The sequence below is a fragment of the Falco naumanni genome, chromosome 5 (genome assembly GCF_017639655.2).
Source record: "Falco naumanni isolate bFalNau1 chromosome 5, bFalNau1.pat, whole genome shotgun sequence".
Classification (NCBI taxonomy): Eukaryota; Metazoa; Chordata; class Aves; order Falconiformes; family Falconidae; genus Falco; species Falco naumanni.
This window is the reverse complement of record NC_054058.1, coordinates 6,900,474-6,917,702: the sequence shown is the minus strand read 5'-3', so window position 1 is coordinate 6,917,702 and position 17,229 is coordinate 6,900,474. Positions and strand designations below refer to the sequence as shown.

At 44.8% G+C, this 17,229-nt stretch overlaps 1 protein-coding gene across 2 annotated transcripts; it reads left to right on the top strand.

Moving 5' to 3' along the window:
• Positions 1 to 1,395: 1,395 nt before the first annotated feature.
• On the top strand, positions 1,396 to 16,331 carry LOC121089492 (protein spire homolog 1-like). 2 transcript variants are annotated; one of them, XM_040596765.1, is made up of 14 exons: positions 1,396 to 1,528; positions 2,327 to 2,358; positions 2,846 to 3,010; positions 3,750 to 3,875; positions 4,168 to 4,233; positions 7,150 to 7,311; positions 9,401 to 9,469; positions 9,956 to 10,085; positions 10,502 to 10,626; positions 11,968 to 12,043; positions 12,593 to 12,744; positions 13,909 to 14,040; positions 15,384 to 15,448; positions 16,295 to 16,331. In XM_040596765.1, exons 1-14 carry the CDS (start codon positions 1,411 to 1,413, stop codon positions 16,329 to 16,331), a joined length of 1,455 nt encoding a protein of 484 aa, XP_040452699.1. In that variant the 5' UTR covers positions 1,396 to 1,410. The 2 variants fall into 2 exon arrangements, 1 of the variants encoding a protein (XP_040452699.1); XR_005828227.1 differs by lacking the exons at positions 1,396 to 1,528; positions 2,327 to 2,358; positions 2,846 to 3,010; ... (8 more) ...; positions 15,384 to 15,448; positions 16,295 to 16,331 and adding an exon at positions 13,514 to 13,627 and having other exon boundaries at positions 13,909 to 14,026.
• Positions 16,332 to 17,229: the final 898 nt, after the last annotated feature.

Sequence of the window (17,229 nt, the reverse complement as noted above, 5' to 3'; positions counted from 1 at the left end):
CGGGGGCGTGCAGCTGTGTGCCGGGCACCCCGGGGCTGCCGGGGGGAGCTCCCGGCCTTCCCCAGCCGCCTGTGGCCGCGGGGAGCTGCAGGCCCCCACCCGGCAGGGCCGAGCCTGCGAGCAGAGCCCGGCAGGGCCCCAGCGCTGCGGGCGGGAGCGGGAAAGCACCTCTCGGGGGCCCGGCCGGTGCCTGGGGCAGGGCAAGGGCCGCGGGGCCGACCGGAAGGCACCGCCCGGCCGGGGGGGCACGGTGCCTGTGAGCACCCCCCACACGGGCCGGTGATGCCAAGGCCCAGACATCTCGCCAAGGCCCGGAGCCTGACTCTGACATGCTGCGTTCCCAAAATATTATAAATGAGAAAGCAAAGAAATATGAATTATTAGCGTTAATCACACTTTTGACAGCTCACAGTTCCTCAGTGGCTGCCTCCAGAGTTTGGGTTGTTCAGAGCCAGCGCAGCAGCAGCTGAGATGCCCCGCCATGCATCGCAGGCACTGCAGCAGCAACACTGCTGCAGGGATCACACACCCCCCAAACCATGTGATTGCCCCCCAACCCCGGACACTGACACACAGAGTCCAAAGTGTATGTGTGTGTGTGGGGAAACCAACCCCCAAAAATACACCCAAAAAACTGGGTAATTTACTTCACACCAGTAGCTATGTGTACCAGCATTTTCAACCAGGCATGGCCGCGCTGCCCCTGCCCTGCCTGCCTGCTCCCTGCACACGTTGGGTCCCAGCCCCAGCTACTGGGATTTGCTGTGGCAGGGCCAAAGGGTAAAGGCCAGGCAGGAGTGGGACCTTGTGGTGGATGCAGGTTGTTTGCTGTAATGTATTTGTGTTCCCTGAACAGTTTCCCATTAAATGGATTGAATCCTTGTCATCTTCTCCGAGCTCTTCTCCCCTGAGTATATTTCCTGCCTCCTTCACTTTCTGCCTGAAGTTGAATGCACTCTTTTCTCACCTGCCAATATTGGTATTCCAATTAATGTATTTGTTAGAAACAACAGTTAAATTGAGCATTATTTTTGCTCAGTCTTCTATTTAGACTCCATTTTGTTGCATACCTCCTGTTTTCTTTCAAGAAATCTCATATAAATGCAAACTAAAGTGGTGTCCCTTTAAAAATGTAGAGCAAAATTGTCTTTAGTAATTGCACCTGTAGGGAAGAGAGGTGAGAGCAAACTAGGAGGCAGAACTGATAAAAGGCTGCTATGAGCACTTGCCTCTCCTAGAAAGTGGGGTGTTAAGCTTTCTAGGCTAAGAATAGAGACAAAGGGGAAAATGGAGCATCCACAGTGTGAGCAGAGGATTATGAAGGTCTCTATAGCTGAGATTCTGAGGTGTTTTGAACATCCTATAAGCGAGGAGCAAGCCTGGGCTATTTGCTTTCAGTGTTGCTATAAAATGCAGCAGCTGTCTCAGGGGCTGTGCCCGCCACTCCATTCTGTATTCATAAAAGGTCCTGGAAGTATTTTTATCCATGCTGATGGCACTGCTTCCTTCAAGGTGTACCACAAGTCTGGTAAGAGCATAGGTAGCTGTGGATGTCAAGGGCTGTTCCTGTAACAAGCTGAAATGTGGGGAGGTAATTTTTTTCCACTCTGTTTCACACACGCACACACTCCTCCTTTTCTCTCTGTGTTGTTATGAAGCTATTCTGCTGCCTACGCTTCATTTCAAATGACTGTATGTGAGTGGTAATATGGAAGTACAGCCTACTTGTTTTTCTGATGGTGCTCTTGCCAGTCATTTGGTTCTAAGCAATAGCTGGGATGAAAGATCGTTACTGCTTATGTTATCTGAAATAAAGAGCTTGAAGCTTTATTAGTTGTCCTGCTCTGTTCATCTTCCAATGTATGGTTCCTTTGTTATAGTAACTCTCATGAGGGATCTAGGATTGATGATTTCCCCTTTTTGTCACTATGTGGAGCCAGCAAACGGTAGCAGGCTTGCCTGTGCACCACTTGGTTGCACTGCTGCGGAAGTCAATGCTAAGCTAACTCTTCAGGGACAAGAGTGGGTATTAAAGAGTGAAGACAAAGATCCGGTGCCTTCCTTATGGTTAGATATCTGTTGGCAAACAAACAAAAAAAATGCCCAGCAGCAGTTGGTTTGGGGCTAAGGCTCAGAGTAAGAAGGGTATCCTGTGTTGCCTTCCAAGAGTACCCAAATACAGGCCTCCTTTCCCCAGTCAGGGGGGGTTGTTTCTTTATTGCCAAGAATTCTTCTAGTTTCTCTCTCTTGACAGGCATTCTAAAAGCTGTTTATCAATACTCATGCAGTTACCTTTCTCCCCCTCCCATCTTTTTTTCCTTTTCAGATGTTGGCAGCATTCAGCAGTCAGAGGACAAGGTAAGCCTGTGTCTTCACCTTTGTTACGTGGTGGGTGTATTACTACCCTGCTGTAGTAGAAGGCCCTCTCAGGAGATGCAGGTGTCTTTGGAAACTGTCAAGGGCTTAAATTTGCTGTATCCTGTGAGAGTGACTCTGTCCCATGAAGTTTGAAGAATAGAACAAAGTGCTAGGACTGAACTCAGGTAAGACAATGGGACTGGCAAACAACATGCACAGATGGTGCCTACTGTGGAGCAGCCCACAAGTCTTTTTGTTTTAATAACAGGTAACTTAGAGATGCTAGATAAGGCCATTTAAAAATCTTAAACTAGCTTATTTAGGGAGTCTCTTGGGCTACCTGATGAGCATCTAGCAGCATCTTGGGCCCTTCTCATCCTGAGAGATGCCCTCAGCCCTGAGGGGATGCGCAAGGCTGGGATGAGAGAGCTGTGAAGTTCTCCGCAATGCTTTGTGCTGTACTGGTTCCTTGGTCTCTTGCCTGCAGCTGTTGGAGTACTTAGGAGTGGTGATCTATGAAGCCCTGGACTGGGGAATTGACAGCCAAGTGGAGCGAGAACTGAGTGATCCTTTGGAGAAGCTGCTGTGCCTCATGTTGAAACTAGATGATGAGGCAATGAAACCGCCAGTCACCCTGCAGGATGTTATCAAGGTTTCCTTCTTCCCACTTAGTAAATATAGCAGTTTTAGAGGGGTTGGTGGGGCAATGCTGTTAACCAAGGGGCAAGACTATTTCTGGGAAAAAGCTGGGTAGCTTATTGGAGGACATAGAGGGAGCACGTGGCTTTCCCATCAGAGGGAAAAGGCAAAAGCCATCTTAGGTGTGTGCAAGTGCCTGTGGAAAAGAATTAAGAAGGAAGCTGAGCATGGCTCTAACGCAGCTGTGCCTGTGAACTCCTGCACACAGTCACTGAATTTGATACCTAGGAGACAATGCATATTGAAAAATGTTACTGCAAGAACTGGGATTTCAGTGTCTCAACTCAAGTATTTTCCTGCTAACTAGAATTTAAAGGTACAAGAAACTTCCCATCCCTCAGTCTGATCAGGGCAGGGGAAAAGAAAAGGGCAAGTGTCTCCACCTGCTGTATTTTTTTTGTGCTGTGGCCACAGTGGAGGCTTCCCCTTCCAGGTACTTAATTTATTTCAAAGCACACCTTATACAGAACAAGTTATATAAATTGCACAGCTACTTACATTATTGTACATATAAAATTGGACATCTTGCTTCTTTGTTCCTTTGCAGCTGCAATAAAAAAGCAAAAGTTACAAAGGGTCTGTGGAGAAGATGTTTTTTAATCATGGAATGAGAAAACTGAATCTCGCTTTATTCCATCCTACCATGTTTTTTTCATTTTAAGATTTCTTTTAAATAGCTGCACTTCTTTCAGGCCTGTAAGGAGCACTTGTCCAGGCCTTGTGAGGCTACCAGCCATTACGAAATTACCTGTAGGAGTCTGTTTACTGAATATATGGAACTTCAAAGGCTTGTGACCATCATCCAGACCTCCAAAGAGGTACATTTGGGGTTACCCCTTAGATGCTATTCCCTCTACCCTCACACACTCACCTAGTTCTTAAAATAACCTTCCTATTGCACTAGAAATGAAGTACCTAGCTGAAGGTCTATTTTCACAATACAAAAGGCTACTGTCTCTGCGCCTTATTAGTAGTTTATTGTAGCTTTTGAAAGTTTGGATGTTTGGGGTTTCTAGGCTTTTCAGATTAACATTAGTAATTTATACTGGATGGATAGATAGGGAATCACTGAACAGTGCAAGGTAACAATCTGACGTACTTGCTTCTCAGAGTCTGAGAAAAATGGATGTGGAAGATTCAGTGGAAAATCCCCTTCAGAAGAAGGAAAAACACTGGGTAAGGGATTTAATTCCTTCATTATGGGGGTTGGCGTTTTTTCTCTACCTTGGTTCTCTGAGGCTTTCTATTGACTCCTCTAGGAAAAGTAGAGCTTGAACACAAAAAAAACTTCTCAGGTTGTTCCAGAGTTTAAGCTGTTTAAGTTTAAGACTTGTCTGCAAAACAAGCTGGGGAGGGAACTTGAAATTAAACTATTTGATGTGTTAACCTCACGTGGACACTTATTCTACACAAAGATTGTCTTTGTGGTTCAACTTAAACCATCTCCAAAAACTAAATTGGAGGCAATCTTTGGAGTAAGTGTCCACAAGTAGTTACTCAGGCTGTTCTGCAAATGAGCCCCAAACTCCAGCTCTTGGCAGGAACTGACATGTGCTAAAAGCAATCTGTTCCTTTCTTGTAGCTGAACTGAAAACTCCCAGAAAACTGTTCTGTTGGTGGTAGTACTGGGGTGGACTAGTTCACCCTTATTATGTGGGGTCTGTGCTGGTTCAGGGCTGGAGGGGGCTGAAGTCCAGTAGCTCTGTCCATCTTTGTGGCTCTGCAGTTCCAGCAGCAAAAAGGGGCGAAGGAGGCTGCAGTTAGAGATGTAGCTCCTACCTTCTGCTCACTGCCTTTTTTTCCTTTTCATTCTGTCCTTCCACAGATTTTGGACTGTGTGTTTGGGGCAGAGAAAGCAACTTACTTTGCTCTTTTCAAGGCCCTACGCAGTCAGGGCTCAACCAGAAACAAACAGCTCTTCTGGCTGGAACTCTGCCCAGCATAAACAAATGCACTGTAGTCTGGAGACTGTGGAGACAAATGGCAAGCCCCGAGAGACTTGTGGACTTGCTCCCTTTGTCTAAATAGCACTTGCTTTGAAGCGTGCTCAAACTATTCGTATGAAAATGTTTGTGAAATGTGTGTTTGGGCATATTCTCAATTTTGTGATCTATTAAAATAAACTGGCAGGCTATCTCAAACCACAAACTCATCAACTGCTATAGCTCTTTTCTGCGGGGAATACATGAATAAATACACGGGCTTTGCCGTGTGGCCTGAAGGCCAGTGTATTTGGCCTCTGCTCCTTCAGGAGACATGAATTCCAAAAGCAGGATGTCTGTTGCAAATCCTCTGCCTCAAGTTTCCAAGTCCTTAAGTCCCTAAGCACCAGCTGATTGCATCGCTCTGACAAACTCTTGAGTTTAAAATAACCAGGATGCCAACTTCACTGGGATCCCACAGATGAGAGCTGATGCCTTGAGTGGTGCTGAGCAGCTAATGCTCTCTATGGACCAGACTTTTTCATGCCGACTGCTACAAAACAAGCCTTTTGAAACACAGACCACAGCCTGATTGCGTGTAGTGTCGCAAAGTTTCAGCAGTCCTTATCCATACATGTCACAAGCCCATCTTCACCTTGAAATCTAAGCAGTGAGACCTTTTAAGAACACAGCTGTCTTACCACTCATCGGTTGAGCTGAACGCAATGGGTTTGGAGTGTTGTAGTGTTTTGTTGTATTGCACAGATGTGGGAAGTTCATGTAGAGTTTGACAATACATGGGATGGCCCAAGTAGAGTAACTGCAGTGTTCCAGTCAGTAGGGGAAGGAAAGTGTGAGTGATAATGATGTTGCCTACATCTGAGAAATGTTTTGGGTGTACAAGTTCCTCTGAAGTGGCCAGCTGAAGGCAATTCTTGTCCCAGAACTAATGCAGCAATATTACATTTACAGAAGTTTCTCTTCAGGTCATATCTTTTAGTAAAGTTCTGTCACCACATGAAATAGAACTCTAGAAAGTGCAAATGGCTCGGGATAAGTCATTTCAAAAGTATCTAATACTGATCAGTTTGCACAGAGGCTTTTGTGTGTTCTGCACAATAATAAATATAGCCTAGGTGATACGGCTAGTATGTGGTCAGTCTTTGACGGTTCTAGTTCTCTGGAGTTGAGGTATGATTGCACCAAAGTCAGGATAAAACAATGCAACAACAACAAAATCTGTCTCCTTGAAGGCAGCCATCAGTCAGAGCTTGCATAAGACTCTTCTGATATTTTACCAAGATATCCGAAGGGATAAGTTGAGAGAGGATGCTTCATGTTGTAAGTGGAAAAGGGAAAGGAATCTAGGTCAGAAACTTTGTTCTAAGCCAGTTTTCTAAAATGTTTTGCTTCCTTTTCACTGTTTATAATACAATCACTTGTTCTTACTCAATTTGCCAGTTGGGATCCGGATAAGCTGTTGACTTAGCACTTCCATTACAACGTTGTCTAAACATGCTATTGGGTTGATTATTTTTTTTTCCTGTCTTAACTTCTGTTAAGTTACACTGCATGCCTAAGCATCCTCAGATATTAGTACAGGAACAGGATGAGCAGATGTCGGAGTTATCAGCTTGTGTCTCCAGGCTGAAACTGCTAACACATGCTGCTGTGAAGGTTAAAGTATGAGAACTCTTTCCCCTTGCCTTCCTCTTTTGTCTGTGGGCCCTTAAACCCTTGGTTTCTGAAAGTTCAGAGGATTTTAATGGATTTTATTCCCAGTGTTTTCTAGGATCCAGTAATACAAAAAAACGCTGGCACCTGGAGCACTTGCAGGAAGTAGATATTTAGGAAAATGAGTCTAGCTACCTGGCAGCAGAAGCTGTGTATTGCTGAAGTATGTTCATAAAGTTAATCACAAAATTTGGGAATGAGCCTGGTGAGACATCTCCCAGATACCTTGTTGTAAATTAACTTCTGCAAAGAGAAGCAATTCTCTACTCTGGTACTGTGCCCTGATTTGGAAGTGAGTTGATGGGGGTATTAAGGACACACTTCCATGTTTCTGAATGAATTTGGTTGCTAAGTGTGCCCTGTTACATGGAGGGAGGGGATGCTGCTCTGTGCATTCTAGCCAGTTGTTGACTTGACCCTCGCTGTTTTCCCCGAGGCATCCCTGTGGCCCAATGTCATCTGTGAACTGCAGAATGGTGTGAGGCTACACAAGGCCACTGAGCGACCACAGCATCACACACCTCCAAAAAAATTTGTCCGCTCTCCCTATGAAGTAATTTTGGATGATATTCAGCATAAGAGGTACACCCTGCGGAAGGTGAGTGACCAGAGTCAATGGGCAGCTTTGAAACCACCTGCTCTATCTCATTTCTAAGCAGTATTTGTTGAGAACTCTTCTCCAAAAGCCTACCTTTCTCAAAGGTACTTCCAAGTCTGAAAGTGTCTGAGTCTCCCTCTCACCTGCAGCTCAACATTAAGATCACCTTGTTTGTCCACCCAGGTGCTTCATTTCCAGTAACTTTTTAGGTCAGGGTAGCCATGCTTTCATGAAGCTGGAAGGTAAACGTTTTTTCCTTCCAGTGGTCAGCCACTCCCTTTCCTGGAGCAATTATGCTTTTCATGAAACGAACCCTTTTCTGCTTATGCTTTCCACCTTGGACACTTCTGTCCTCCCCAGGCTCCTTGAGCTGAGCTGTACCTGACATCTCTTACTAGTTTCCTTGCCTTCCTGGATGTTGTGGGATGTGTGCAAGTGCAAAAGCACTTTTGAGCAAGTCCTTTGCCTTAGGTGGAGGCCTCTAGGCAGCGCACGCCAGCTACTGCAGGAGTTTAGTCAGGGTGAACAAAATGCTGAGCTCTTTCGGGGACAGTGCTGTGCTGACTCAAGTGGCTGGGGCTTCCAGCAACGTGGATGATTGAAGGTGACCAGACACAAAAATGTCTGGGGTGTCTCTAAAGGCTTGTGATGCTCTTCGTTTGCTGCAGCTTGAGCTGGGAATGAGCAGATCTAAAACATTGGCATAAGGCTTTGTGGCATTGGCATGCTTTGCAAACAGACGTCTTGGCAGAAGATTAGACAGAACTCTGCTTGTAATAAAGACTGATATTTTTAAAAGTGAAAACTTTGCATACCACACTAGACATCAGCTTTTTTTCCCCTTGTTGGTGCTGCTGGAGTACAGGGGGGTTAAAAGCCTCAACTAAACCATGCACCTCTATAAAACCCCATCCTCTTGCTTGTCTTGACTGTGGCTCCAGTTTTCACATAAGGCTATGCCATTTCTCTGGAGATATCCTCTTGATTGATATATAAATGACTAGTAGTGGAAAGGAGACAATGCATACTTGTGTTCTTTTTCTTTGCAGTGTACTATATCAATGCAGTACAGAATAGTAACTCAAGGTGGCAGGATGAACTGGGTCTTGATTTTATTTTTTTCTTTCTTTTTTTATCTCCCCCCCCCCCCCCCCCCCCCCCCCCCCCCCCCCTCCCCCGTGGTTGAGGAGCACAAACACTACTAGTCAGAAATGCTAGAAGAAAGCATGCAGTGCTACTGCTCAGGTCTTTGTGATGGCTCTTAAATGAGGTTTTCCCCACCTGCAAAGCTATTTTAAAGCTTCTCTAGCAAGCAGTGGTCTAATTTGCAAATGAATGAAAGCACAGCTAGTGTGGGAAGCCTTAATGTTGTTCTACCTGCACTCTCTTGTGTTCTGAAGTTGTATTCGGAGGGAAAGTAAATGGCATAGCCTCAAAGTAAGAGTGGGTGAACAAGGCAGCTAAAGACATGCATGTGCAGCTTGACTTTTTTGTCAGTTCTCCCCTATGCAGGGAGCATGGGGGTTGATAAGTGAGACAATCTGTCCCACATGAATACCTGCCCTGCAATTCTGTCTTGCTATTATTCATAGTTTATGGAACTGTAAGCCAGTCTCTAGGACTGTAGCTTATGCATACAGCTGTCTACTGCTTCAGGTTTTGTTGCAGTCTTGTTAACCCATTCAATTGCTCTTTTCCCTGGAGCTGAGTTCTCATTGCTGAATGTGATGTGACCGTGGTGCTTGTCAGGATCACTCCTGACATTAACATCTGAGTACAACCCTTTCCAGTGGCTTCTCAGAGCAGTTCATGAGCTGCTGGGGGTAGAAGGCTTTATGCTTCCTGTGCAAGCCTCCAAGGGCTGTGCAGCACTTCTGACTGCCCCTAGCTTGCCACAGGCAAATTGGTCTCTACTAAAAATCCATGTAAGTAAACCTCATCATTGTGCACTTCCCGGCTCAGCTTTGTTATGCCTTCCCCACCTCTCCCATTCCCAAATCCTGATGTGAGTCATCCACTGTGCCACTGAATGGGAGGCTGTTCCAGTAGAGGAAGACCTATTGCTTAAGCATAATTTCTGCCCTTTCAGGTGATCATCGAGCAAAAACAGAGGACTCCCAGAGTTGATGTAGCTGCTCCCAAGCCTCATCTAAAGCCTGTACGTGACCTGGTGCTGCATCTAATGATAGCAAAATAAGATGATTCTGGAGCTGATAGGACAGTTTCTTGGAATACAGAGCTAATGCCTTAGCTACTGGTTCGGATTTGGAAGCTGGGGGTGTATTAACCATACTTAAATTTTGGGCAGACCCTCCTGCCAAAACACGGGGTTAGGAAAATGGGAAGTGATATCTTCATAGGAAAAAGATAATTGTCTCCCTACTTCCTCCACTGCTTCTTCCATTTGGAACACTTTTTGGTCTTGAAAGTACGCCTGGAGTTCTTGGTTTCAAATCTGTAAGTTGCTAAAGTATTCTACTATTCATCTAAAGGTGTTCTCATGTGTATCTCATGTGCAGGGCCCAGGGCCCTCTTGAGTGAGAGACACTTGTAAAATAGTGCCATTGCTGAAGGAGCAGTTCTGTCACCACTGGTCTCCTTGCTCTGTCCACTGTTTTTTTCTGGTGCCATGCTTTGCCTGCAGGTGCTGGAGAGGAAGCTGAAAGAGTGTGTGCCATTGGAGTCCAGCTGGCATGAACAGCTGATGGCAGAAATAAAACGACCACAGAAGCTTTGGTCAGCAGCATCAAGGGAAAATGGGAGCAGGCCCAAAGGTACTTGCTACAAAGTGACCTATCAAGCATGCAAGTGAACTCAGCATTGACTAAAAATAATGAATGGCCTTTGAAATGAAAGCTCACCTATCTTTCCCATAGCATGTATAATGCGATAGAGGTGGTATGGCATAAGAATAGTTCTCTCTAGAAAATCTGTTTATGGCTTATTAAGACTCAAAAGATGTTTCAACTTACCCTGTATTTATGGATGTTCAAACTTGTCTGTCCACTAAGTGAGAGAATAGGATTTTGACCATCAACTAAAACTAAAAGATTATGTAACTATCAGGATAAAGTCTAGCCAAATCTCGAATTCTGATGTGTAGGTATCAAATTTGTAATTTCCTTGTCACAGCACAGTATCTTACCTTGTTGGTGTGTATGGGTTTTTTTGTTCCCCCTCTCCCCTGCAGAAATGCTTGTGACACCAAACATTGCCTTGAAATCTCCAAGAGAGAGTTTCTTAACTCTCCAAGATGCCAGTACTGAGGTTAAAATCGTTAGCACTACAGCACAGCAGCTGGGACCAGGAGTTCAGGTAAAGCTTTAAATGAAAGGACTCTGGAGAGGCACAAGTACTTCAGGCGTTAGAACTGCACACACACATAGCCTGAAACATCGAGTTCAAATCCTAGCGTGAGCAATCTTGTCTCTCAAAAGTGAATGAATGTGGTGCTATGAGGTTCACAGAAGTCTTCCTCTACAGAAGCTCATACTGTATTTAAACACTGCTTTTTGTGGCATGACTGCAGCCTACAGAACCAAGGTCTACTCTGGTCTCTTAAAACTAGACCCTGCAGAAGTTTTAATATGCATAGGAGTTTGGCCCACATGGGCCAGAACTATTGCCACTCTTACCTCACAGTGAGGCATTTGGTGCTAGACATATTGATATATTTGCATTTCATGTGGTGTGTGAGCTTGTGGAAGGAAAGCTTCATGATTTATTTTCAGGAAGCAAGTTCACTGGTGAATTCCCACTCTTTTGTGTGTGGAGGAATTTTGGGAGCACCATTCTTCAGTAAACTATGATACATAGTCTTGAGTTCTTTAACTCCTGGCTTGATCATGGAAAGCTTGACTGCTGGGTTCTGGGATTCAGTCTGAGCGTATTCAGAAATTCTGTGGAACAGAACTTAAGCCCTAACATATCATGTCTAGCACAGATGCACTGGCACACAAACAGGAATCTGTTTTCTGTAAACATTTCTGTCTGAAATGCAGTTGCTTAACGGAGGAAAACGGATATGAATTAATAAAAGCAGAAAATCTTAGCTCTATTTGCACAAGCCTGTGCTACTTGGAGGGATGTTCAGCATTTGAGAACCCTGTGGTTGATGTATTACTGCTAAACTAGAAGGACCTTCATACAGGAACTAATATAAACAAATCTATTTTCTGCTTTTCTAGAGAAGCTAGAAACAACATTGTTGAGATACGGCATTGGGTTTGAGTTGGGTTAGTGGGGCACAGTCTCTTAAAGTGTTTCCTAGTGTTTCTACATGTGAGCTGGAGCCAGGAAAATGGTTCCAAGGTACTCAGAGTTGTACAGGGTGGAATTTGTGAAGCTGGTTCCTGAACAGATGAAGCTTTGGGGCTAATATTTGCATTGAATTTGGGTGAGAGAGAACAGATTAATTTGACTAGCTTGGCTGGAGCTTCATGATTGCAGGGGGAATTAACTTGCTATTCTTTTGGAGTATAAAGTTGCTAAATGTATCACATTGATTTCTCTCTCCACTCCATTTTTGGCTGAGCCTTGAACTTTTCTGGTCAGTTCTAGGTAATCCTGGGTTTTGTTTAGCAGCAGCACTCCTGAGGAAGTGGGCCTGGTGTCTTTTGTATGCAGGTTAAGAACATCCTGTCCTCTGGTCTGCAGGAAACCAGTCCCAAGATGCCTTTCAGGACCTGGCTTGCCTCAGCCAGCTCATCAGTAGTGCCCTGCAACAGCACAGGTCAGTGTACTTCTAGCCACACAGCTAAACCAGGTGACAAACTACAGTCAGTGGCCTGCTGGGTTCCCAAAGCCTTAGGATGGGTTCACTGTACACTTTCCCTCTGATCACCTGAAGACACTTTACCGAAGAAGCTGCAACACCAAGTAACGAGTCTTGGGAGGTAGCCTTAGAAAACAGTTCCTTTGCAGTTGACTGAAGCTTGTATAGCTCCTGCAGCTTCAAAACAAAGATAGCATGTCCCCAAAGGGCTAACTGGAATTCACAGTAAAAGCTAAATGAGTGTTTTGAATGTTAAGTAGAAAGTGCACCACTTGATTTTATTAAAGTAAATGGTGCTAATGAAGCCTCATCACTGCTTACTGACAAGCATAATTACTGTAACGTCTGTTTTTTGTGATCTGAGCTGATGGGGATTGAGGGGGAGAGATGTAAGCCTTGCTACCTTCAGAAGGCAGTGTAGTGCTTTTGAGCATTCAGCTTTTGGGGTGAATACTTAGAAGCTGCCAGTTGGTTTGCTGCACCCTAAAACTCTTTCCTCCTATCCAGGTCTTGCAGCAAATTGCACGTGTCCTCCCATGAGTGCACCCACACTAGAAGACATTAACCCTTGTGGTTTCCTGAATGCTGGCCAACAGCAGCTGCGTCCATGCAGAGGAAGGTCCATATCTTTGGAGAGAGGCCTGCAAAGCAGGGAACCTGTAAGTCCAGCATGTCAGCTAGCAAGCTTGGTCTGATACATCTGGTAATGACCAGAGCTTGCACCTTGATCCTGATCACAGAACAGTAAGCATGTTCTGTGGTTTTTGTCTTAAGCCATGTTGTATACTGATCTTAGGTTGGGATATTATTCTCTCCTTGGAGACTGCTTAAGAGAAGACAGGATGCTGTAGTGTTCTTGTGGAGGCTTCCCAGTTTGAATGACATGAAATAAAGTTGTTCCTCATACAAGGAGAGGAAAAATAGCACTGCATTACTTGAAAGTGTCCATCAAGGCTTCCTCCAGCAGACTCCCAGTTGGTAGTGGGACCGTTCTGATTTCTCAGTCTCCCCTCACTCTTTCTAGATCCTGTTATGTTCACAAACATCCTTTAAGCTGCAGTAAAGGGAATAAGTGGTAGTCAAAATATAGATAGCACAGCATCAGTGACTTTTAAATGTATTTGGTACTGAAGTCATCAGGCTCTGAACGACTGTTGTGGGAGCAATACTGGGGTTTGTGTGCTTCTGCGCAACCTTCTGAATCCTGGACTCTCCCTGTTGTGCCCTGACAAGGTGTGCTGTGCCCTTGCTTCCTTCTACATCCTTCCCTGCCCCACCACTGGCAAGTTTCCAAACTGGCCATAACTGTGTGACCTCTTTATTCAGCGGGGGGCATGTGTGTGTGCGTGCAGGTAGGCTGGGCTTTCCATCTGGGGATAAAAGCACCGTTGTCTCCTGGTCAGCCACCAGACCATAGCTGCCATTTGTGTGGGCCCACTGGGTCTTGGGAGAGAGAAGGCAAGAGTGTGCTATGCTGGTGGAAAGGGATCCTGTACCTAAGAAGGTCCAGAGTTCCATCTGTGCTGGGCTCCATGCCAAAGGGTAAAAATTCCCAGAGACTGGCTCTGGAGGTGATATTAACTACTGTGGTGACAGAGGGACCTGCTTTCCTAATGAGGTGTCAGAAAGCTGCTTGAAAACTATAACAACCACTGAAACCTCTGTAGTAGCTTCTCTGCTAGTATTGTCACTCAACTGATACTCCCCAACACCAGAAAAGCTGAGTTTTGGGGAGAAATGCTCCTGAGCCTTTTGGGACCCAGTTTTGAGGATAAACTCCCCAAATACCTGCTTCCTTCAGCTTAACTTCTGTCTTTCAATAGGACTGTCCCTTTCCTACCAAGTGGTCATCAACAACCATTGCTGACCTGATTGGAACCAGATATGCAGTGGTGGTGCTGGAAGGGCAAGGCTTCCTCCAAGGAGGTAGTGATGGTGTCTTTCCAAGAGCAAAGGTATGTTTCTTCTCCTTCTCTTTGTGCTGTTCCTGCCTTTTCAACAGCTGGCTAGCTTCACAGCCCCCAGTGCTGAGGTGCTCTCTGTCTCAACTGATCCTGTTCATGCAGCTGACCTGAGTTTGGCCCTAGGCTGTAAAAATCTTTTAATACTGGTACATACAGTGATGGCTTCTAATCGGGCTTAAGCTGTGTAAGTTGCCTAGAAAGTAATTCAGCCTTTACTTGATACTTCTTGTCTGTTATTTCCACACTAGGAGAGCTGACTGTTGGCCAGATCTGAAATCACAAAGTAATTAATTAGGTTTTGGTACTAATTGCTAAACAGTGAAACAAAGGCTCTTAACTCAGGCTCTCACACCCGAGTTGTGCTGACTCAAATCACCTTGCTGAGTGGATGCAAAGGCTGGGGAGATGAGAGGGACAGGGAATGACCTGCAGCACAGGACTGTTGGCTGCCCATTCTGCTTAACTGCTGGCTTATTTAGAATCCCCTTCAGAGGGGGTGTTGCAACCAGCCCCTCTAGAGAAGATGATGTGAGTACAAGCCCTTTGCATCGCACATGCGAGGAAGTCCCTGCTACTTGGCTTAGGGGTCAGCTTCTTGCCCTCACTGTTTAGCCGTACAGACAGAGTCAAAGGGGTTTTACTAGCAGACCTGTGCTACTTCTATACTACATACTTACATAATTGTCTGTTCCTGAGACTGAATCCTTGTTTTCTTCTCACCTTACTTACCAACCCTGCTTTAACTTGCTGCTCTCTGCCTATTCTAAAATGGCTCTCTTACTCTCTTTGTGTTCTTGCTGCTGAAGTTTTTTTAGCTTTCTCAGGCTTTGCTTCTCAAGATAATATCACTTCTGACTGCCAGCTGTGTATGAATGTGTTCTTTTTTGTAAAGTTCAAGCAACTCATCAGCTTCCTTATGACTCATTTTTTGCTTCAGGATTGGATTCAAATTTGCCCTGACTTAATCTCTTCGGGATTGCTGCAGTCTACCTCAAAGAATGTCTCTCTTCTTCCCTCTTTCTTAACTAGCTACTGTTACACTCTTGCACAATACAGCTATTGTTTGCTCAAGAGCCTTTTTTTAAACTCCTGTTGTCTGGCAGCTGCCCCAAACCTCTGCATCATAAAAACACTGGCCTACAAGTAAGACTTTTTTTGCCTTTTTAGCTTTTAATTCCTGGGTCTTTGCTATCCTTTATTGGACCTCTGTTATTGTATGTGGATCTAAAGCCTTTCGAAGGTTGGTTTATGTGTGTGCTCTTTGGCAGGCAGTGGATACTGTTGGCACAAAGGTATTTCCCATTTGCATTCACAAGTAACTTTCCTTTCCACAGATCTGTTTCAGCTGCCATAAGCAGATGTTTCTTAAGTGGCCTTACAGCTGTTACCTCTGCAGCAGGTGAGCTGGTACAAAAGGACTGAATGAGGAGGGAGAAGAGTGAAAAAGCAGTGCTGAAAACACTCAGTATTCAAACAGCTGTAGTAGTGGATAGGAACAGGTTGCTGAGACCTTCAGTTTTGCCTTACTGCACAAGCCAGGCTGAAGTGTCTACAGCTGTAGAGGATGTGGAAAAATTTGCCTTTGAAGTGGTATCTCGATTTTAACTTTTAGTATCAAGCTAGTAATAACCAAATTTATTGTGCAAGTATTAGATTCAATTTCTCTGAGATCACTGTCTCTGCATTTTGCCCTGAAGGTTGAATTTAATTTCAGTCAAGGGCTTGAGGAGGTTCTGGAAGAGGCTTTTTACCAGAATCTTCTGTTGAGGACTGAAAAAGTGAACTCCAGACTCTGTGACTGGGAAAGAAGTTGGACCTACTTGTATCCACTTAATGTCAGGGGTTTTCTGTTCATGGGAGAGGAAAAGAGGACCTTCAGGCTCATTAAGACTCACTTAAATCTATTTGAAGCAGTGGTAAAGCACTGAATTGATTATAAGCAACAAGTAAACAACCACTGGGAATTGAGTAACTGTCTGGTGGTAGTGCTAGGGTGAAAAGGAATGGGCATTTGCAGATAAAGCCTTCAAGCTATGGATGCTGACACACTTCAGATGATTTAAACTAGGATAAATATGAGGACTGGCAAACTGAATAGGGGAGTTTTAAACTTGCTCGCTTTGCCATCAAGTGATTGTGCCACAGTCACAAATTAAGACTTACTTGGGAAAGTCACCCTTAGCTACAATATTGGTGTCTGCTGAGCTTTACTCAAATGATCATGCTGGGAACTTTTTTCTTTTAGTGTTGTCTGCTGTGACTGCTGCATCAAGGCAAGTTGAGTCTTTACAACAGGGCTTTACCTTTTCTGTTTTCCCTGCAGCTCACCCAGCCATAGGAAGCTTTCCTTCATCCCACTGATACCTCAAATCTACCCTCTAATTTATTTCAAAGAAAATAGAAGAGAGAATATTACAAGGTGCAAAAGCAGCCAGGGTGTCACAGACATCTCTTGTCATACTCTGCTAAAACAACTCAGGTTCTTCTTTCTTTCATCCTGTGTAAATTGGCTGGGATTACTCTGTGCTCTATTTATACAAAGGTCAGAAAGTTCACTGTGTTAATATCTGTCTTCTAAGTGCACTAGTAAATCAATTGCATGCCATGCAAATTTTCCTGCTAAGGAGGATGTGTTTCCCTGAGAACTCAGGTGACTTGTGTTGTGATTCTAGATGTCCATGCCCTTCAGAACGTGTGTACACCTCCCACTTCACTTCCTAAAACTTTTGAGACTCTCCAGAGAGGAGGACCCAGCTACTCAAGAGCAGAAGAGCTCAGAGTTGCTGCATGAAATAGAGCACCAGGAGTGTTTTGGGTAAGCTGGGGACAGGGATGTTCTGTTTTTACATTGAAAGTTGTTACCAGTTACTTGTGTGTGCAAACATGCAGACAGAAGGATGTAGTGTTATGCTGGTTAGCTGGATGTTATGCTGAATGACTGGTTTAAGCCACTGGTCTGTCTAGTAGTCTGTAGTTCTCTGGAAGTGGTGTGGATTTTAGATGACCAAAAGGGAGGACATGTAGGTGCTCTGAAATCCATTTTGCGTTTCAGCTATCAGGTTTCCAACATGGGTCCAGAAGTGTCTATATTAGCCCAGACATAGAAGGTTCCTTGTGACAGCTTAATTTGTATGAGAATTCTGTCCCCCACAGCTAGGGGTCTGTCACTACAAGCCAGGA